Here is a 23,569-nt window from a genome sequence, read left to right on the forward strand (position 1 = left end):
TCTATCTATCTCTCTCTCTCTCTCTCTCTCTCTCTCTCTCTCTCTCTCACCTATCGCCCTCTCTCTTTCCCTCTCTCCCCCTCTCTCTCCCCTTGACGATACTAATCAGTAATCATTTGTCATGCATGGACGACAGTCTTGCGTGTAAAGCTGGATTTTGGCCCCTCTTTGCAGTGCGAATGAAAACTGACGGGCTGGTGTTGCAATGTGTCAATGAAAAATAGCAGTACTTCACGACGCTTGTACGTTGTGTATCAGCTACGGGCTGTACAGCACACTAGCGGAATAATTCCATCGCACGATACATTAATGAAACAAGTGCAGTGTCATGCACACAGACACCTGCCAAGCCCCAGACTAAGACCTGAAATACAGATATTCGTCCACCTAATCTTATCTTCTGCTGTGCGTAACAATGGCGCTGCAGCCTTTCTGAACACCCGAAATCGAATTTCAGCCATACTGTAATTAGTTCGAGCCCACTGCCCCCATCACGGCCAGGAAATTAGCCGTTAAACTGGGGCGCAGCAAACTGGCCAGCACTGCCTCGTTGGCATGCACGATGCGTCCGAAATTAAGTCACCGCAATGAAAATAGTGGGCCGCTTGGCGGCCAAAATGAAGTCGTTGCTATTAAGCGACCACGCATATATTCGTCTCTGCCTCACATGCTAGGCGGCCCGAAGCTTGGGCGATTTTCGAAGCCTGCAAATGGATTGCATGTGTGAAGAGCGCTTGGCGAATCCCAATGCCTGCTGAATGAGTTAGTCTTCGTCAGCGCTAAAGCCGCGACGACGCACGTGCAGACAGCTGACCAGTTTACGTCAATGTTGATGATATTTGTCTTGCGCCACATCCCATTCGTTTGGCCTCGGATTTGACGTTGATGGCTTTGATTGCCGTCCATAAAAGCAAATGGCGTATGTGGAAAGGATGACCCTGGATCAGGGCATCTGCACCCAACACTACAAATCTTGTAAAGCCCGTACTTTGTGCTTCACGACTATATCGGACGAAGGTCTCGACATGTTCATGTCACTTTCGACGACATTTGTGAAGTATTCGCGGCGGGTTTGTTCTGAAAGCCCTTTCCCAGTCATTCTGCGCGTCCCTTCTTAGCTGTCGTCCTCATTGTCCCCTCCCCTCTCCCCTCTAAATTATCTACGAAGTGGCTACACAATCACTCTCGACGCTGCAACTCCCGTTTTTCATGGCTGCTTCCCACCCACACCATTATTTTCCTCTGAGTTCGAGGAAAGAGAGCGCGCCATCGTCTTGCACACGAAGATCGACCAAAGATCATCCGAATGCGTTTTGATATGCCAATATCTATCTCACAAATGATTTAACCATAAATTACGGAGAGATGGTGTTCCACAGTTGCATTGGGATTTGAACTGGAATAGCCACCTTGAAGATCATTCGGTGCAGTTCACAGCCCTGCCCTCCTTAAGACCCCTCCAGTTTCTGAGTTACATGCCCGTTGACATGTGCAGACTACTTCGGGGGAAGCTATCTCACACTCACCCAGGCATCCATGATGCCTGAATAACGTCATTCAAATCCTGCCATTCCATTAGCTACGCGGCGATCAGGGCCAAGAAAAATATAATTGTCGAGTCGTTCATGCCTGGCGTTCGTAAGCAGGGCTTTCAGAAAAATGCTGTCATTTGGCTCTCAATCAATGTTTTGCAAGGTATGATGACGTAGCCAAACAATGACGTAATTGTGAGCATATTTACTAAACAGAGAATTATGTTGTCTAGAGCAGTCTTTCCACTTGCAGAATACGCCAATAGGTATAAGTGAGCTTATTTCATCATATCTAATGCCTACTTTGATATCCTCAAATGTGGAACATTCCTTAAAAATCGGGAGTGCAATTAAATCCTATATATATATATATATATATATATATATATATATATATATATATATATATATATATATATCTCTCTCTCTCTCTCTCTCTCTCTCTCTCTCTCTCTCTCTCTCTCTCTCTCTCACACCATAATTTTCGGAGAATATCCATGCATGTCAGCCGTGGATACACTACCTGCAAATGCAGACGAGCCGCCTCACGAGTTGTCATGCATAGCACTCAAACTCGGTACATTTCTTCAAGAGTAGCACATGGCGTGAACACATGATCCCATGAACGAAGACTTACATGGACGATCGCGGTTGTAATGTTTCGTGACATCACAAAATAGCAATGCTGTAGAATCCAACACATTAGAAGAAATGGGATCTGTTTTGGCCGCCGTTGGTGCGTCTTGTCCACCAGTAAAAATAGTTTTGAGGTGTTATGTTTCTACAATCAAGCATGTGAGAGGACATGACCATCATAATTTCGCAATTCAAAAGGACCACAAAACACGCAGCGCTTGCCTTACGCTAGCCGTGTTCATAGTGATCAGCCCGGCATGTTTGGCTGTTAATTCTCCTCGAAAATCGCTTCCTTACAGATGATCCGTAACTTGTTAGGAGCTTCAGCGCCCTTGCACCAGTGACGTCACGACGCAGTAAAAGCAGTGTTCTTGTAAGCCAAACATCTGCTTTTGTTAGAGGGAGGAACCACGCCTGTACTCAGAGCTACCGCCCGCCACCCATGCACGTTTAAGTGCCGCGCTCGTCAAATGACACCAGCGGCGCCCCGCTCAGCGGCTACTGATGACCAGCGGCACCTCGCTCAGCGGCTAGTGGTGACCAGCGGCACCTCGCCCAGCGGCTGGTGGTGACACGCCCCCCGGCGTCGCGCTCAGCGGCTGGTGGTGACCCGGGGCGCCGCCGGGAGGGCTCTGCAGGCACGCTCACCCGTCCCTCAGGCGGCAGCTCTCGATCAGCCGGGCGGAAGCGGCCGCCGCCAACTCATCGAGGACGCCAGGCACGCGAAGGGCGCATCAGGCACACGCAGGTCCGACGCGAGCGGCAGCCGGCGGCGCGGAGGAGCGACCGTCGAGCGCTCTCGAACGGCGCTCACCGGCGGGACGGGGCGGAGGGACAAGCCAAGCTGGACACTGGTAAGGGCGAGTCCTCTTCCGAGGCTACATGGGTGCTTGCCGGGGCCCAAGGGATAGAGCTGCCTCGACTGGAGCGCGACTGGCTCCGCGTTGCCCTCAAATTGTTGAGGCGCCGTGGCTCTCAGCCTTTACCATTGCCGGCGCCGCTGGTATGGAAGAAATAGAAACGCAGCCGACGGTGAGCAGCGCACCCTCAAGTTTCATTGGTGAGTCACGCCCTGCACGGTGAAACGTGAGCCTCGCCGCGTGATCTCTATGCGTAGTCAGAAGCTTCGAAGGCTGCACATAATCTTACGCTGAGTAGAGGTTGGGATTGACGCGAGCAACACTTATGAGCCGTTGTTCAGAGAACCGTTGAGCTTTTCTTAGCTTTGCAGTTTCGGGTGTTATGTCACAAAGAGGAGGACAGTAGAAATGTCAACAAATTTAAGTGGTGCAGCAGCCGTATCACTCAGTCCCAATCAATTTCGGCCATAAATATAGCTTGCCGATGGCCACAGGCCAAATGTCAGCCTACCGGACCAAAGGCCGCACACGTGAGCCTGCAGCTGCCGTTGAGTCTGCAGCGGTCCTGCGGAAGGCACGAGTCTGCGGTTGCGGTGCGTCAGATGTGAACCAAGCCCCGCCTGAGTGAGACGTGGGCCTGAAGCTGAGGTGCGGCGGGGGTGACTGTGCGGCTTCCATGAGTCGAGGGTGAGCGTGCGGCTACCGCAGATTACAGGCGAGCCTGCAGCTGCCATGTATCGACGATGAGCCGGTAAGTGGTGGCGTTGGTTAGGCAAGTAGGGAACCTGCATAGCAACGACCGACTCAGCCAAGCCCATCCTACCCGGCGTAGAACTTGACTACGCGAAGTAAGCGCCGTAGCGCTCCTGCAAAGCCTCAGCCCATACCACGTGCGGAATCACAGACATTGCGTTTGCAATAGATGGGGAAAAATCAACGCTGGCACAGCATTACACCCTGCCGTCGAGCTCGCGCGGCGCCCCCCGTCTCTCAACCGACCCGTCTCGGGCCTCCCCGCCCGGCAGCCAGCGTCCCCTGCGGATGCGCCAGACCGGGGCGCGGTCGCGGCCCACTCACCTGGCTCTGCTGTCAGTCGCGGCGCCGGCGGGCGGCGGCGCGATCTTGCTGGCCAGCGCCTCCAGCGAGGTCAGCTTGAGCGCCTGCTCGCCGGCCGCCGCCTCCGCCGCCGTCTGCTCGCGGTGCATGGCGGCGGCGCCCGTCCGCAGCGCGTCCACCGGGCGCGGCCCGCTCCTCTCGCGCTAGATCGGCGCCGCTTCCAGCCGGCGACGCTATTTCGGGCGGCGTGTCGCGGTCGGTCCCCGCGCCACGCCGGCCGCCGACTGTCGACTCCGACGCCCGTCGGCTGCGACGGCGGCCGTGCGCAAGTCGGACGGCCGCTGGGGGCGCTGGACGCGGCCGCCTGGGCGCCGCAGGACGCCAGGAGTGGTGCCAACCAGAGACGTCGGCGGGGTCCGCACCGGGCGCGGGGAGAGCCTCTCGAGGCCGGCCGACGGCGGGTGCTGATAGGAGGCGAGCTCACCGGCAGACGCCGAGCCCCTGAGGCTAGCCGCAAGCGTCGAACACCAAGCTTCGCGATGCAACGGCAGACCCCAGCCACTGCCGCCGACGTACCTCGCACTGGCCGGCCGGCGTCCGGCCGGCGATCGGCCCGAACGACCGCGGCTATCTCGCTGCTGATTAGATAGTGGCGCGGGCGCTGCGTCACCAAATACCTGGCGTATCGCATGGCAGATGGCGGCCGCCCGGCGCGGGCCGATAGCGCGTCACGGCTGGCCGTCTCACGTGCTGCGACGGCGAACCCGGCGAGCGGTGCGGGCGGGCAGAGCCGCGCCGCCCCGGGCTGAAGAGTCGTGCACGTGACCCACCCTGACTGCACGCGGGCGGGCGGCCTCGGGCGGGCCCGAGCCGGGGGGGAGCGGACGCAGCATGGCCGTCGATGCTGAAGGAGAGCAGTGCTGGACGGAGACACACTGCGAGAATAAGGTATTACAATGGTCCAGAGAAGTACAGTTCGATTATGGAATGTAGTCGGATAATGATGCCCATTCTGCCGTCGGGAAAACTTACGTTAGACGTAAATTCGCAGAGACACTGAGCCTGATACTGCGGTATGCTCTTAACATGTAGCTTTCGTGCGTATCTGATGTGCCACGCGACATCCACGCCTGCGGCTACAGCCCGCAAGCATTATGACAATACGGAAATGTCCGTCGCAGAGACGCACGCACAAAACGGCTTCCATAACTATGCTCCTGGTGCAAGCCCACGTTGTAGTTAAAGGAAGGAAACGCATGTTCGAAGCAGAGCTGATATCTGCGTTGAGTTCGATGACTGCGACGATCAAAATTCACTCAGTTTGTGATGAAATGGGAAAAATGCATCTGGAACCACTGCTGTCGAGTCCTTGTGACCTCTCAGGGAAACTACGTTTCACCATCCACACCGCCCGATCGTCCCTATTTCGCGGACATGTTGAAAACCCGCCTTTATCTCTGGCGGTTCAAACATTTACTCAACACGCTAAAGTGAGCTCTGCTAAACCGAATGGCCTAAAATCAAAAGCAGTCATACGTCAGTATGGAAGATCTAAACAAGAGCTCACGCCGGAGCTGCGAGCGCCCCGCCAACTTGGGAGCCGACGTTATGGAGCGTTTCACATTAATGGCGCCATCTCCACACGACGCGCCATGGCCTCGGTCGTGACGGGCTCTGGACTGGCCTCGTCAACTTGCAATGGTAAATTCGCGCCGAGGTCACGACCTCGCCTCGTTGGTCACGCAAAATTCGACGGTGACGTCATGATTCGTCTCCGCCCACGCGGCGCATGTAAAACGTCATGCTGAATGGCTTACTCGTGTACACAGGGTTACACATATTAACACAGGGTAGTTCACTCGGTCATGGGGACCACACCGGCTGTTCGGCTCAGCCAATTCGGCCAAGTGCATGCGAACTCAGCAGCTCATCGTGGCTATCACAGCGTTTATTGTGGACCTGGACGGCCATCGAACTGAGAGCCGCATAGCGCTGTGATCGGCGCCGCCGCTGGCCGGCTACTGGCGGGCCAAGCACAGCAGTTCTGTTGCCATCAGAGCAGCGTAGCACGGCCCAGGGTTCGCCTGGAGTGCTGGAGTGCCTTTGCGCGCGTGGCTCGATACAGCGTGAACTCTGATAACGGGAGCTTGAAGAACTCTTGAACCTGAGAAATGTCGCGCCGCCTGCACGGACGCGTCTCAGGCCGTCCAGGGTGCGACGCACTGGACGACCTGACGACATGGCGATGGTCCTAGGGGCTTAGGTCAGCTGAAGGGCACCTCGCGCCCTATATTGTGTCCGGTTCAGATCTGAGGGGATTTTCGAAGCTGAGAGCTGAGTGCTTCGAGTGAGCCGTGTGTATTACAAAGGGAAGGTAAATCTGAATTTCCGAGGCTGACGTCTACTTTCGGTTTAGCGACATGCTCTGTACCCGGGCAATGAAAAGATAAGACTTACTCCTAAATTCGACAGTGTCGCTCCTTTACTTGTTGGCCACAGTCGCCTCGAAAACTCGTTACAGGTCACTGCCCCAAATTTAGCTGGAATCTCAAAGTTGGTATAATATGTGCCATACCAGCACAGTTTGTCAGTTTTCATTCGGCTTCAGACTTCATGTGCATAAGGCGCAGGAACGTTTCAAGAAGTGGTGGGCCAGACTCAAGGCATACTTTTACTGGGAAGCAAGCCCGGTAACCAGGTGTGGGGGGTATATAAATGGAGGGCATTGTCTGCTCTTAATTCATATAATACTATAACATGTTTTGAAAATAATGAAAGTTCATGGCTGCTATGCTTGATATACATCTTTAGTTGTTGCCCATGGGTGCGTAATCTTGCCTTTTCGACTTGATTCCAGCTTCCTAAGGTTATTCGTTCAGTGCACCATTGTTTTCCCCGGAAACGCGAAATTTTAGGAGTGGGCAGGTATTTTGGGTCATCGGGAAGGCCTCGACTTCCTTAGAGTAGATACCAGAATACGGAAAGGGCACAGGCTGGTCAAAATGTTGAATGTGAATAAATTGCCAAAAGCGCACCAGAATTTTCATGCGCCTAGATTCCGCCGACTGCTTTTCAATAGATAAAATTATTTGTCGTAGAATTGTAGGCGGAAACCAATTCCAAAGCTTCAAAAACTAATTGTCAAAGACATTTTAACAACCACCATCAATCCTGAGTTTCCCAGTAAAAACTAAGTCACAGAATGAAGGCCCTGCTTTTGGATATTCTTTATCTCAGCTCTGCTCCCATCCATCCGACGTCGGAGGCCGCTGCTCTGGCCCGGGTGTCCTTACATGACTGACTGAGAAAGTGATCGCATCACTGCTTTGCTGCATATTTATGGATCAGCATCACTATTTCTTAGTGTGTAAAGCATATATTGGCTGCCTGCTGCTGCATATATTTCCGGATTTTCTTCCCGTACGCCACACCACAGAAGAAGATGGCCTTTCAGAAAGCTGCCTGCCTCAGGCATGAATTGGCCTGCCGGGAACTCATTTACCCCTCATTCAACGTAGCTGACATGGCATACTTTTATGTATAGGCTGGGGCGTAGCCAGAGCCTTGCTAAAGGGAGAAAATGATTAACAAAAGGCCCCCCCCCCCTTCCTAATGGTGACCCCTCCCAAAACGTCGGATATAGCTAACTTGCTAACGAGCCTTGTCAAGAGGGCACGGAGCCGACAAGGGCCTCTTGATGGTGAAAGGCCTCCCCCAAAATTGATGCATATAGCTCACTTGTAAACGATGGGCACTGGACTCCTTCAGAACAGAAACAGAATCAGAAGCTGCCACTAAATTAATTTTGTCTGTATTTTCAAGTCAATAAACTGTAGAAATCACGCGTTGAACGACTGCATGTATTAAACCACTGGCACTCGTCATTTTACAATGATTCGGTAAGCTCTTTCTAAACCGATGACCCATGTTATCCATGCTGCAACCTATGTTGGGCTTGAAATGCTGAACATTCAGTCAGAATCGATCGTTGGTACAAATGTTAACATCGTTGCGAACGTGCGCGCTCGCAAATCTTGCAAAAAACTCGACGCTCGGCATCGCAGTCTCCATAGCCCGCGTGGCATCCGCTCCGCGGTTGAAGTTAAACGGTGGCCAACGCGCAGACGAGAAAGATAACGCATGCGAAAAAAAACATTTTTTACGATTCAGGACATTACACCGTCCGTTTAGAAAGAAGGCCGGGCGTATATTTACCTTGTGCGATTTTTATATTAATAATGAGGGCGGATTAGCCCTTACAGCACCACTTCGTGGTGCAGTAATGTCATGGTGAAACTGAAAGATTAAAGGTAGAATATCTGTTTTTCGCACCACTGCAACTTTTAACATGACCAGGAGACATACTGACAGTTGGAAAAAGCATACGTCCCTGTCACATCTTCGAATGGCTCATGTTTATTTTGGAATACTTTCGGAGCATTATTTCACGACGGCCATCCTCGTGCGCGAGGCGCCCGCCGCCTGGTGCTGCCTACAGCGGCCAACACCGTCCGGTTCTACGAAACTGCCATCCGGCCATTGCTGCTCTTGCTCCGGAGATCGCGGGCGTACAAGGTATAAAGCTGTTTTATGTCATATGTCTCACTTGTCGATTCCTCAAAAGAAGGAACGTTCTCAGGCGAACATGGGCTGGTCCTTTTCATTTACCTCATTTCGATCCATTCCATTCAGCACTTCTGAGACCCCTGAAGTTTCCCGGGCGAGTGTACCGTGGGAAGAACATTAGGAGGTACATTATTGTTACCGGCCTAGGGCTGAAGGGCCATTGCTTCCCAGCGCAGGGCGCATTCCGGCTGTCATTCTGGCGGCACGGAGGCGGCGTCCTCTGGTCGATCCGGAAACGGTTAAAGGGACATGTCATGCCATTTTGAACACCTTAAACATATGCTGCGGGGACTGTAAGCAGCCATGCAGAAGAATCAAGGTGGTGCTAGGGGAGACTCAGATTTGCCCCAGATATTTCCGTTCGCCGTACATGTTGGGGTAAGATGCTGCCATTTACCACATGAAGCAACTGTGTCCAACCAAGTCCAAGTAAAACGGTATGCATGTTTAAGGTAGTATAAAGACAAGCTAAACGCAGCTTATATCTGAAAATGTGGGAGGGTGGACAGTGAACACTGCTGGCTTCCCACCTGGAAACTTGGGGACCATGGCCCGCCTGCCCATCCCCCCTGTTCGTACACCCATGTTTATGGGTAGTGACCCCAGCTGCACGCGGCTTTTGTCTGGAAAAGCCGTTGTAGATCACTGGCACTCGTTGACCCTGAAATAAAAATGCCTTGAAAAGTGACTGACTTCAGTAAAAAACAGGAGCATATGATAGTGGGTTGCACACAGAATTGTGCTTTGCCAAGCCGTTAAGTCGTTTAGTCGTTGATATACTGCTAACACAGCGGTGGTTTTTAGGTCGAGTACATACAAATAGCGACACATCTTTATATGCTCTAGTATGGCTTCGACTTTGACCCCTGAGAAGAGACGGCCATAGGAAGAGTTGTTCAGAGTTCGTGGGTTATCAAACACGGTGATGACGTATCTTTACATATGTGCCATCCCGATATAACACGTTGAAGGGGCAAACACATGATCAGTTGTAAGTCGTCGCACAGTTACATCAATGCGATAGCTAGCAGAAAATATGTGTTGCCGCGCGCAGATCTGCCGCACGCTGCGAGCACGCAGCAAGTATTCGAGCCAGGCAGCAATAACATCAATATCTGCGGATGTGCTCGAAGAAGTGCGCTCTTGTGTGCGCACTCCAGGCTACATTCGCTAGTTAAGATGCCTGCCCGGCAGCGTTCCAGTTTCCAGCGGCCGCTCCATGCAGGCCCCGGCAGAGGCAATATTGACCGGCGAGGGGGCATCGGTGGACACTCCGGACCGGCTCTTCTCTCGTGGAGCTCTCTCCCTCCCGTGACGCGGCCATGCGTGCGTGCTTTTGGAGTCAGCTGGATGGAAAATAATGATTGTTCGTTTGCATTGTCATGTTGTAACTGTGTTGGGCATAGGCATTGCAATCTCTCAAGCTGATTCCATCAAGCGGAGATTGATGCACATTCGGTAGAACACTTCAGTCCACGAAGTTTTCAATCATCAGTGTCACTCATCGAAAGCCTCTAAACAGTCCCGGACAAGTTTAAATATTTCAAGGAGGAAAGAGGAACAACAGAGGCACAGCAAAGGCAATCCACCCCGCCCCCTCCTCTTTTAACCGGATTTTTTTTCGTTTTTCACCATAGCTGGCCCTCGAGGAATATTAATAATCGGCGTGGTGCGTACTTACCCAGCTCTGCCACCTTCTCCCTTAATACGCGGCCGGGTGGCCATTTGGATACCCTTCGCATGGATGGGGTTTATTTGCCCCCCCCCCCCTGAGACCCCAGAAACTAAGAAAGCTAGAGACACTAAATTCATAGGGTGCGTTGGTCTGTACGTGAACTCACTTAGGTGGGCTCACAAAGCCTCAAACGTCGAATTATTGCCACATAACCCATGTTTGTTCAACAACGTTATTTAGCCAGTACCTCACGGTAAGCTGAAGGTTGATAATTAGCAGCACTCTAACCCTAAACTAAGAAAAGCAGCATTGTAACCCTAAACCAAGAAAAACAGCATTGTGACCCTATTAGCAGCATTGTAACCCTGGTAATGCCAAAAACAAGATTGAGCACATTGCCTGATTATATCAAGTAAAAAAATTGACTGTTTCAGACTACCAAAAACATTGGAGCCGCCAGGGACATTCAAATGGATGGCCTCTTTATGAAATCAGGCCTTGGGCAAAATCAAAGACCGATTCAGGCTTTCAGCCTTACTGTCACACATCTGTTGAAGTCCTTTCGTCTCTCGTTGACCCCTTGACATCGTGAATAGGAGCAAGGTTTTGCAAAATCAGACCAGGAGGGCTGAGCAAAAAGAAAAAATGACCCAACCTAACCCAAATCCATCAATGAACAGGTCTTTCCCAGAATTTGGCCTATATTTCTCCTTAAGTTCGGGGGAGGCTGGAGGCCAAATTGGAAGCTAGACCCCTCCCCCAACTGAAAAGAAACTACATTCCTGATTGTAAGCTACTCCAAGTCTGTTCAGTCACCTCATAGCCTGGGAACATGACGTTTTCAACCAGGGGTGCAGCTCGGATTTTCCTTAGGGATGCCGAAGTGCAGAATTCGATGGTCACGCATCGCGCCGATTTTCAACTTTCTGTTGGGAGCCAACGATAATGAAAAACCGGTTTGTTCTTGGAAAAAGCTTCCGTGCCTGCATGTTAGACGAGACGCTGTGTTATTTGGAGAGATATGAACTCAAAGGCTTAAAATTTAAAAAAAAAATTGGTTTTGCTTCTGTCCGCAACGGTAACTTTGGAACAAGTACTTCATAGACATATCGTGCTTCAAACCGAATATTTCAGTTCTTTAACACCAAAACGCCGCGGGCGTTGATTTCGTTCAGCCCTGACACTTGGTTCCTCATTGCCGGCAGCCAGCGTCACCGAAAACATGTACCGTGATGGTGCTGTGCTTGGGATAGTCTGATATGACACGAAAGCTCTGATGGTGTTCCTCGCCGTCCTTCCTCCAGAACACTGTTAACGGGTGCGCTGTGCACTTATTCACTTCTCAGTGGAAATCTTGGACGGCGTCTTGCTCTACGAACGAAAAGGTCTCCGAAAAATATCCCTGTACAATCACTTTACACTCCTCGACCGTCTGAGTGAGATCAGCAAAATGCACTGACCGCGCTTTGGCCTGACAATGACAGCGAGTTAGTTTTACGGTTTGCTGACTGAGCCTTCTGAAGCATTCATCCAGATCCACAACCATATCCTGAAGGGTACATCGATCGGTGCTTGCCGACCGTTTGTATCTCGACCGAATCTCGACGTCATCAGTCTCATCCTCGCCTGCATATTTATGCATCAACATTGATAAAAACCCCGTCACTTCTTCTCACTTCATCCATGACCAAAGCTTGATATACCACACTATGCATGCATGTATGCAGAGCGGACGATAGCACAGAGAAATAAGGGAAAAAGTCGGCAGTCTTGTCGGCATCTTGTTTCAGCAGGCATCATTGTTTTTCGCAAAACATCTCCGGGAAACGCTGACTTAAGGCCCCTCCCCCACCCCAATACTCCTCTGAGTGCTCTCCATGCATTGATACAAAAAAGGCGAAAATATATATGATTCTGGGAACTAATGTACTGCACATAATCGGGTCAATCCGCAACCATTCGACTATTTCCAGACCTTCGTCAACTTGCGAGGTCGAATTACAGGCTGCGTGTGCCTAAAACACCAGACCACCCTCCCACTCATCCGACCGGCACACCGACACATACCTACTGAGAGGAAAGTCAAGTTTGTCAAATTTTGCTGCGAATCCTTTTTCTGGTCTGACGCTTTAAGGCGTCGGATAAGCCTGAATGATGGCTTACTCGTTATACCGCTGCACCACGCGATACCGCATGAGGCAGGTTCAGACGGTGTTCTGCCGCGTGTCTCGGACCACGTGCTCATGTTTGTGCATTAGCTCAGAACGTAACGCAACAGGTTTTCCAGCAGTCAGAACGCTGTGCAGCAGGTAGATATTAAGACACCATTGCCGAAGTGATGCCGCAATGCCAATGCCGCCAAAACCGAGATCTTATTGTGTGGCGACCGTCGACAGTTTATACAAATCAGGGGTATCCGTCCATAATGTTCATGAATCCGGTCTTACAGTGTTCAGAACATGTGCAAAATCTCGGAATTGTGATGGACCTATCTCTGTCACACAGCTGCCATATAGATCAGGTGGTGAATAAATGCATTGGCATATTAATAGGTATGATAAATGCTAAGCACACACCTCCTGGAAACGCGTTGCCAGAGACCATCGATACTCTGATTCTGTTCCATGTACGTTATTGTACCTGAGAAAAGGGAAGTGCAAGTCGCTCAAACACCACAAAGCTGCAAAAGTCTTCAATTTCGCTGTCAGGGTCATCTCAGGTTGACGGGAATATGATTACATATCGAATGTGGCCAATTCATTAGGCTGGCTACCCGCAAACGAGTTTATTTCTTACTTTGATGCCTACCTCCTGCACAACATTCTGATCACTGCAAAGCCTGTTGTGTTGCGATCTGCGCTAATGCACAGATGTGAGCACGCGGCTGAACACCGTCTGACTTACCTCGTGCGATATAGCGCGGTGCAGCAGGAGAACGAGTAGGCCATCACTCCAACATCACTCATCAGGGGTTTGTCGGACGCCTCAAAGCGTCAGCTCAAAACTGGGATTCGCAACCTAGTTCGCAGACTTGACTGTACTTTCAGGAGGCGTTTGTCGGTGTGTCGATGGGATGGTTGGAAGGGTGGCCTATTGTTCTAGGCAAACACAATTTGTTGCGAACATGTAAGTTGACGAGGGTCTGAAAATAGAGCAATTGTTGTGCATTGACCCGATTATGCGCAATACGTTGCAATACAATTGCGCAATATGTGCAATACGTAAAATACGCGCAAGGTTACCTTTTTAAGATAATTCTGCATTCCGTAGTATTAGTATTCCCCAGTATTTCCTTTTTCCTTTGAGTGCATAGAAGGGGCTCAGAAGAGCATTGGGAGGGGGGGGGGGGGGGAGTGGGGCTTCAAGTCAGCATTGCAGAGCTCAGGCCCTTAAAAGTATATTAAGTGACACCCCTGTCCTTGGAGCACGTCGAAAAGCTGACGGTGAGTGTTTTACCGCAGAAATGCAAGCATTGCACTATGCAATGCGTATGAAGCTCACTTTAATTTCTCCGGATTCATTTTCTCCTAAGGGACGAATAGGGATCGTTTACTTACGTTACGGGACGTTGCGCGACCTTGATCCTCTAATCAGATCCACGAAACATGACAACTTTTGAAGTGTCCTTAAGAAAACATCTGAAGAAGAGCCGCGAGAAAACCATGTCTCCTTACACAAATCATGACTGTGCTACACTTTTTGCAGACATGCATTTACCGGCCTAAGAAAATTACCTAGGATGTCATCGATTGCTCCCCTACCAGTCATAACGCTGAGTTCTTTATTTAAGCAGCTCACCTGGGTAAAGAAAAACCTACAATTTAATTATCTCAACCCCAATTTTGTGTTCCAAATATTGCGCTATTGTTACGTATGTAGACGTTTTTGGAGCCGTTTCCGACGTCGACGTTCAATCACATGCGTTTGCCGGCCGGCGTTAAGAGGAAGGCTGTATAAAGTTGGGCGTTTCATTGGAGGGAACAGGAAACTATCCTTTTTGAAGTACTCAAAGGCAAGATAAGTGTTGCGAAGAAAAGTTGACCAGTCCAAACCACCAACATCAGCCAAGACTTGCTTACTAGGGCTTTTATCCCAATTCGGAACTGCTCACCAAGATCAAGATGGCTTACCGAGGAGCGCAGAAAGTTCAAAAAGTGATGGTTCAGCCCATTGTATCCTTTACACTGTCACATGGAGAGTTTCTTGGGATGATCGCTCCTGCATTATGCTACTGGATGAATGGAATGGCTGCATGGACAGGCAATGCTTGGTACATACTGTACAAATGCAAGGCCAAGAGGCTGAAAGGAGCAGTGCATAAATTGTACGTGACAGGGGGTTGGCTGAGGGTTCTGATGGAGTGTAACAAATTTGTGGCAGGGAAGAGGGGGGAGGTATTGGACAGTGCAATTCTAAGGTTGGGTGTGGTTGCATTATATGCCAAAATCTTTTAAAAACAAAGTTTGAGTCTTTGAGTGAGACATTGCTTCCTTGCTTTCATGACAAAAGAGGATTATTCAACTGAACCACTTGTTCCAAATTTTGAGCTATTGTAAGATGTAGATATCTTCAATGCTGACATTTCACATTCAAAGTGTCATTTGCATATCTGGGTGAAATAGGGCTCAAACAGAGTGTTTCTTGAGACATAACACTTAACTCAGTATATAGAGGCAGCAGTAACCTAGCATAACATTGTGTGAGCTGAGTGGAAGGAGGGTTGAAAGTAGTAAAATAAATGGGAAACATAATCTGTGGATAGCTCTCCCCCCCCCCCCACCCCAGCTTAAATGAGTTGTGTTCATGGCTTTAGTTGATACCAGGGATATAGGCAGGTTTTGCAATGGGGAAATAGGATAAAATAATAGGGAAGGACACAACCCAAGTTTTATAGCTGAGAACTATTTTGCCATGCAGCAGGTGCACACATTTTCTTGTGTATTGTGTAATAGCATTGCATATCTTTTGATCAACCTATTTTTGCACGTGCCTGTTATTTTTATGGCAGAGATTCATTCAAACATGCATCAATGCATTAAAAGTTTGATAAACAAGCATGCGCCCCTGGTGCCCCTTGAGTATGCACTGGGTGGTAGGATTCCTGGATACAGGCATTTAAGTAAAATGACCCCCTTGTAATTATTTTTGGACATAGGTAACTGCTAACTTCAACTCATCTTTGTCTTGTGCTTAGCAGGAGCTAGATACATTCCACTGCTTCATAGCATTCATAGTTTTCATTTCTTAGTTTCATATATATTCCACTGTTCGAAGCACTTCATCAACAGATGGGTTGTGCCATACATGAATCATAAGAGGTATGAATCCTATATTCTTATGTCGTACTATTTCCAAGTATTATTTTTTGAAATCGTGTGCTACAGATAAGTGTCATAACAAATGATGCAGTAACATTGTTTTTCTTCAGCAACTCCATCATGCATTGCTAAAATTCATTGGCAAACTTCAAACATCATCAATAATAAGCAATGATGGTTAAAAGCCCATTTTATATGCTAGCTATCTGCACACAAAAAGTACTTCCAGACAACATCAGTTTAAGAAACATTGTGAACTGTGCTAGTCCACACTAAATTGTTACAATACCTGCTCTTTTCCTTTTTCATAAAGAGATTAATCAAAAGTATTCACCAGAAAGCTCACTGGAGCTGTCAGGTTCAGGTACCTGTGTTTTTGTGGCATTTGGATGGATTTTGTGTCATAAACCTACATCAGCAATATTGCTTATGCCTATATCTATATTGTCAAATGTGTGTTGGGATATTGTGTCAGCAACAGTCAATGTTGAGAGCCATGGAACTTTTCCTTAACCAGAACTTTCAGAACCTGATATTCAGGTACCTGCAAAACCGTAGCCGAGTTGCAGTCTGGCTGTATGAGAACGTCAACATGAGGATCGAAGGCCACATCATCGGTTTCGACGAGTACATGAACCTGGTGCTGGAGGAGGCCGAGGAGGTCAATGAGAAGCACAAGACCCGCCGCCAGATCGGTCAGTTGTTCCAAATGTCTGTGTGCATGAAATGTGTGGGCCATTCCTTGTAAAATCGTGAAGTTTGTCCCTTACTATATATATTTTGGATGAGAGCTGGTGCAGATAGAGCGCATCATTTAAAAGATGGTAGCAGGCTCATGTGCAATCCCAAATGACATCTGGGGTGAGAATCAGAAGTTCTTTATATTCACCTTTGCACAGATCCAACAGTCAAAATCTATGTAACACAGTGTTAAGCCTGATGTGAGCTGACAATTTTCTGCACCATTAGGTGGCTGTTTCCTGTCTTTTGTAAATGTGCAGCAGGCCCATTTTGTGACATTGTTGTGACAAGAGGTTGAAAATTGGGCATCGCTCGTGCATGCAAAGTTTTGGATTCACCCTTTGACCAACTAAATGTTTGTTTAATTGTTGCATTGCATGCCTTAACACATTACAACATGACAAAAGGGTGGTGGTAAAGTAATGAGGTACTTCTTCGGATATGCGCCGTTATGCTTTCCCAATATAGAATTGGTAGGTTTTGACTTCTTTCTTACGAGGGTATATTTCAATTGTTCGTTCCGCCGCAAAAGGCGAGATGAGAGCCTCATCTCGTGTCAGCACAACCATGCCAGGACGCTGGTGTTTGGTCGCTGGAATACGCTCGACTGTTGCATGAGGAGAATGGAAGTGGGTTCACAATGGGTTCCACATGGCCACGCTTTTGAACACCGTTAGCGATAGCCATCATCGCCATGATGGTCATGGTTGCCCTCATGTGTGTTACGGCAATCAGTTTATCATTTGCACGATCACCTATTCAAGTCGTGATCATCCCCACCCCTTCCATTGTTATTTTTGGCTTGTTTTCGTCATGATGTTTTTGCCACATTCAGACAAAAAGACATCAGGCCAACAAAGAGCCACAAGGGTCCATCGAGGTTGGCCTACTCCGGGTTCCGTACTTGGCACGAATCTTACCACCTGACCTGCCTGAATTGAGCCATGAATGAGATCTTAGACCGAAAGAACTTGTCCAAACGACTTTTAAATGTTGTTGGTGAGGGACTTCGTACAACTTCGTTTGGCAGTTCGTTCCAATGATCCACTACTCTTCGTCTTAACGACATCTGCCTCTTCATTGCTCTACTCCTACCTTTTGCTAATTAAAACTGGTTTCCCCTAAGTGTTGGACTAATTTCCAGTGCTGTTGTAGATCTACCTTGTTTGTCCCTCTCATAATCTTGAATGCCTCTGTCAGATCCTCTCTAAGTCTACGACATTTCAGTGAATACAAATCCGAGGCCTCAAGCCTATCCTTAAAGTCTAAGTCGCCAATTCCATTTATCACCCCACTTGTTTTTCGCTGTATTCTTTAGCCCATCTATGTCTTTTTCTGGAAGCATGGGGATTAAGCCTGTACACAATACTCTACACGTGATCTGACATACAGATATCCCGCTGCCTTTTGAGTATCGGGACTGGCAGTACAACTGCGCTATTTCCTAGTTAATAGATACTGACCTGGGAATGGGCACTGGTTGCCAGGGTTGGGTTTGGCCCGGTTTGCCAAGTGTCGAAGCGTGCAGTTCAGATCCCAGACTGTACCAACCACACTTTGGTGACGAGCGTGTTCATGCAGTACACAAGGCACGCGTCCGTCCGCACGCGCGCACATCATTGCGACGTATTGCTAAGTATTGAGTATGCTCAGAGTTTATTGAATCAAACTGATGGTGTCCTGTTTGACGTTATTTGCCAGGTCAGCGAGACGGTATGTCTGAGATTGGTAGACGGAAGTGGTGTACAATGCATTCTAGGCTATCTACCGGTGTTCGTTTTTAAATGTGGCCTGTGAGATGTGGAATCGGTTTGGCCAAATATGCCAATTTCGGTTGTGAATTGACGGATTTGACCTCATCGATTAAGTCAATAAAGTGTGTCAGATTAGCATAGAGGCATGCAACGCTCTGCATGTCGAAAGCTCCCATTAAATCCCAAAATATATGTATGACTTCATCGCGAATACAAGTAAGTCATGTCATGTGAAAAAATATATCGCCGTAGACTGGATAAACCTAAATTTCATATTTCAATATGTCATGTCAACGGTGAGATCACTGTCACGCAACGACGCTTGACGCACAGATAAAACAGTGGTAATAGCCTTATTCCTGGAAGGGAAACCAGGAGAATGTGGATATAGATGGGTTCAACCCATTTATGTATCCATTCCGCTGTTTTTTCCCCGAGCAATAAGGCTATCACTACTGTCTTATCGATGTGAACAATGCTCCTCGCCAGTGCACTGAACAACTTGCATTTGACGCACATATAAGATATTTATTAAGAAGTTGTTGACTCGGGTTAAAATGATCAAGTGACATTAGTTCTATGCAACGATTATGAAGATCTGAAACCGTTAGATCAGTTACTGAGTGTGAACACCGAATGACGTCATTTGGCGACAGAGGTCATCTGCGCCTACAAATTACGCTGCGATGACTCTTCGCAAGGCACCCTGTCACCACTAACTTCCCCCAAATCTTAGGCGTCGGGCCAAAACATCGTCGGCGCTGGGGATAGATGTCACGTGACATCTACCCCCCCCCCCCCCCCCCAATAATCATTGTGGGATTATTGGCACGGGTTATTTTGTCACGTCTGGCTGGTGCATGGAAAGAAACGGTTCCCATGGGCAGATGGATTCCACGTAATGCAGTGATTTTTTATTCAGGTATAATAGTTGTGGAATGACCAACTTGAAGAGAAGCACTGTGTCCGTTGGTTTCAGTTCATTCGCCCCCAAGTAAGTCATGTTTGATGTTTCCAGGTCGAATTCTGTTGAAGGGCGACAACATCACACTCATCCAGCAGGTGGAAAGTGGTAATGATGCGTAAGCAGTGGCAGATGTGCGCTCATTCATGCGACATTTCCATCACACGAACATTGTCTTGCGTTCCGGATGAGCAGGGAAGCGTCTTGCGGACAATGTGCGTTGGGGAAGGACTGGTTCGTGTTGGCCTCATTTTGTGTAAAAGTGGACCCGTGTTCAGTGCAGTATATAGAACTGTCGATTCCAACTTGTTTCTTATCAAAGCAGCAACACCCGTTCTCGATTTCGAGGATGCCTTTTTTTACTCAGCATGGCTTTTCTGTAAAAGGGGAAGTGCCGTTTATGAGTCGCATTATTGTGGTCGACAACCTCGATCTAGATAAGCGTGTAATTCTGCTTTTGGTCGCACGTGGTGCAGTGCTTCAGTACAAGGACACTTTGTGTTTGACAATGTTGTGAGTGCGATTTTGAACATTTGGATCGTTGTCACCAAACGCCAGGTCCGGGGATCTTTTTCGGCGCTCTCGGACGATGTATGATGCGTGTCGTCGGTCAAGGAGCCGAGGCTGAAAGCGTGTAACGGCTGGATGTATGTAGCGGTCAGATGCACCGCGTCAAGCCCGTTAGCGTGGGTCATCTCGTACCTGCTGTGTAATACACAAGGCATCATTTCAACATGCAAATCTCGCGTACATTTGGCGAACGGATTTCACTAATACAGAACAGATGTGCTTACTACTGGCTTTTGGTAGATGTAAGCTACATCGGGGTAGGAACGACTCAGTGAACGTCACCAACGGTCCTGTCTACAGTAAGGCGATTTCCAAGACCTGAGATTTAATTGTTGCCGGCCAATGGTAGACTGCCACCTGGTGGGTGCACGGGAAGAGCTCGTGTTCGGTCTCCTGGCACTTGTATAGATGTCGCCACGCGCGTCTCTGCTGCGTTTTCCAGGTCACATCTGCTTTGAATGGTGTTGAAAATATTGATGGCAGAAGAAACCAGTGAACGCTCCCACAGTGGTGTTTTCGTGCTTACGTATTGACATTTCTGCAGTGGTGCAGGAGATCAAGAATGTGCATGAGAAACAACGACATCTCTGCGCTCTGGCGAAATTGTAAGAATGTATAGCCAAATGCCAGTCTGTTTTAGTCGCTTTCTCTCACTTGTGTAGGAAATGCTGGTACCGTTTTGGACAGACAGGTCACGGTTCGACTGGCACAGCCCTCCGAACGCGCTCCGTCACAGTCTCCCTCCAAACTGGCGATACAACGGTGACTGCTGTTTTACAAAGGATGTTCGGGTTCGAAACTGTCAGCCTAGCGGACATTTTAGGGCTTTTTTCTTCCGCCAAGACGCGATAACAATAAGTCTCAATTATTTTTGTGTGGTACCAACCCCTGTTTTGAGACCCTTATCAATGCAGGGAACGTCTAAATAGCCACCACGATAGTTCACGGGGGTCTTGCCTTTGACTTTGACATGGCGAGCGCGATGGTTGACGACTTGCTGGGCCTTAACATAACGATTGATGTACTGAGTCTGCGCAGTTCGTAATAGTCAGTGTTTCCCCGCCCTGTGGGAGGGGCCTCGGACGCTTTTCCTAGTTCGGCTACCTTGCTCTCAACACACTGTCCCGCCCGGACGAAACATCCCCTCAATACACCAGCGCTGTGACCGCGATCGCTGACGTAGCTCTGACTCGTGCGCTCGGGCCACTGCCGGTACCCTGGCGGCCGTTCCGACAAACAGAGCCCGGACCCTGCTTGACAATGTGCCGCCAGATGTCCTCTCGCACGCCCCGGCGTATAGCGGAACTTTGGGCATGGCTCAACGCATGATCCACATCATCGCCGCCTCGATGAGCCCCACAGGCCGCACGCCGGCCGCACGCCAGGCCACGAGTCACATCAGACACATGCAGAGCGCCTGGGTTTCTTATTTCTACTCGCTTCGTTGGCGCGTGTGACCCTGATACGGCAAAATATTCTGAAATAGTGCTGCCACTCGTTCCGTTGGCGCGTGTGACTCGATGATAGGGCAAAAGATCCTGAGATAGTGCTGCCACTGGTCCGGGGCGAGTCGCGGCGGATAGCTTGTCAGTCCACTCGGCTTAGGACAGCCAGGAGCTACGCCACATTCACCCCTTTAAAGGGAGTGATGACCAGGAGCTACGCTACATCCACCCTTTAAAGGGGGTGATGGCCGGGAGCTACGCTGCATTCACCCCTTTAAAGGGAGTGATGGCCAGGAACTACGCTACAGTTACCCCTGTGAAGCGGGTGGTGGTCATGCATCCACACACATGTCTAGCTCCATGACGATCGAATGACCTCCGTGGTCATCGACTTCGAAAGGTTCAAGAACACCTGAAGCGATCATGCATTCCAATCAGGAGCTTGGTTTTGATTTATTTCGTCCATATAGATGTTAGCCATGATCTAGAATTTTTCGCACTAGCTTGAACACCTGGCAAAGCCTGGGTAATTAGGTTAATTGTACTGTAAAGCAACGATTTGAAAGTCATGTATTCGGTTTCATATTGCAAATGCTTGCCTTGTGTGATAAGTATTCGTCTTTGCACTTAAGCTTCACCGTCGGATACGCTCCAAGAAAATTGACGGCCAATCTGGGTGCAAATCATTTGCGAGAGCCAAGTCAATGCGGTATAAAAAAACACCACCAGGCGTTCACCTTCCAGGCAACCAAGAGCAAACAGTACGATACAAACTGCAGACAAAAACAGATGAAAGTACATTAGGGGGGGGGGGGGCAAGTACTGATACAAACGGCAGAAATCGCGCCTCGGTTTCAAATTGTTCATTAAGTGTCAGTGTCACGACACGGGTACCACGTCCTATTGCATCGTTGCCTGAACAGCTGTCCAGTCAGCGTGGCCATATCCCCGAAGTGCAGCACTACACGGTCCGTTATTTGGCCTAGCTACTCCCAACAGCGGTCGTATACTACCCTGTCCCTGTTAAATGTGGGTTATCGAATTGTTGCGATTTCTACGCAGTCAAATAATGCTCGTGCTTATCTATAGTGTAATAAACCAACGGGACCTCCCATTATTTGAAACTCAAGAATGTTTTACTTCGTCAGCATTAAGCCATCAGTCGATGCACGACATTTTAGAAGATATGGCCTCTGTTCTATTAATACGAGGCATAAAGGTAAAACCTTTGGTACATTCTACTTATAGACAAATTTGGATTTCGCTCTCTTCCTTTACATTTGTAGTTCAAAGAAACCACAACAGTGTTTAATATCTACTTTGGTGCACTACAAATGCCATCGTCCAGGTATTTTGATCGCTGCTCTCTAAGCAGCTTCACCAGGCTATTTTGATCGCTGCTGGCTAAGCAGCATCACTGGTATTAGCCAAACAATGCTGTGTATTACATGACAAGTCATTTTATGCACACTGATGTGTACGTCTAAAACTAAGACGACATAGCATATTGCAATGACTTAGTACTTGCGGGTTAATTGCGGGTCAGTATTGTAGTAAAACGGGCTTTGATGGGTTGGATCTCGACCTGAGCGGGACGCGCTGGGCTGTGGGCTGATATTTTGGAGAAAGCCGCATCCCCAGCACGTACTTTTCAAAAGGACGGATTTGCGTTACTCCGTTTAACTTGAGGCATAAAGCAGGCAATGAAGGATTGTGATCTGTCACCGAAACGTTCACTGTTGGCAAACGCTCGATTCTAGACGCCAGTTGACACAGGATAGGTGGCTGCTGATTTGCGATATGCGATTTGCTGATTTGCGATTTAATTCGACGAAGATGCCACGGAAACACAAGACAGTGAATTGTACGACAGATTGATACGGATTCTGTAAATAAATTTTGCTGCTTGTCCATGTGATACGAAGCCAAACTATAGACTTTTACAGGATCCCCCATTTAAACCCATAAAACTGCATCCCCATGTTTGGCATCACTAAGCACATGATGAAATGGGCGAGAAAAATTACGCCGAATGACGGAGCTCTGGTGGCTCCAGACGTGTAGCGGTCAGCTATGTAACATGCTCAGCTGTAGAGACCACTGGAGTTGTTGACAATTTGTGGGCGATGATGAAGATGGCGCGGGGAAATGACGGCTGAAAGCTCATCTGATTGTTCAGAAGACCGCACTGATGGAGCCTGAGCCTGGGCCCCGGCTGTGACGGATCCTGCAGCTTTGACGTACCCGGGTGGGAGCAGGCTCGATGGGCCCCACCGACACAGATCCGGTCTGGTCCCGGGTGGGAGCAGGCTCGATGGGCCCTACCGACACAGATCCGGTCTGGTCACAGTCCTGATGTGGCAGAACCATGGCTTCAGAATCCTTCTCGGGG

At 49.1% G+C, this 23,569-nt stretch overlaps 1 protein-coding gene across 1 annotated transcript; it reads left to right on the plus strand.

Moving 5' to 3' along the window:
- The first annotated feature begins 14,298 nt into the window (after positions 1–14,298).
- SmE (Small ribonucleoprotein particle protein SmE) lies at positions 14,299–19,955 on the plus strand. The gene is made up of 3 exons (XM_037215105.1): positions 14,299–14,557; positions 16,230–16,398; positions 19,217–19,955. Exons 1-3 carry the CDS (start codon positions 14,507–14,509, stop codon positions 19,282–19,284), a joined length of 288 nt encoding a protein of 95 aa, XP_037071000.1. The 5' UTR covers positions 14,299–14,506; the 3' UTR covers positions 19,285–19,955.
- Positions 19,956–23,569: the final 3,614 nt, after the last annotated feature.

This window comes from Pollicipes pollicipes, unplaced genomic scaffold (assembly GCF_011947565.3).
Source record: "Pollicipes pollicipes isolate AB1234 unplaced genomic scaffold, Ppol_2.1 Scaffold_3447;HRSCAF=4054_pilon_pilon_pilon, whole genome shotgun sequence".
Lineage (NCBI taxonomy): Eukaryota > Metazoa > Arthropoda > Thecostraca > Pollicipedomorpha > Pollicipedidae > Pollicipes > Pollicipes pollicipes.

Coding starts and splice junctions, on each gene's coding strand:
- SmE (XM_037215105.1), top strand. CDS start 14,507: ATGGCTTACCGAGGAGCGCAGAAAGTTCAAAAAGTGATGGTTCAGCCC. Junction 14,558..16,229: donor AAGTGATGGTTCAGCCCATT/GTATCCTTTACA, acceptor CAGAACTTTCAG/AACCTGATATTCAGGTACCT. Junction 16,399..19,216: donor CAAGACCCGCCGCCAGATCG/GTCAGTTGTTCC, acceptor TGATGTTTCCAG/GTCGAATTCTGTTGAAGGGC.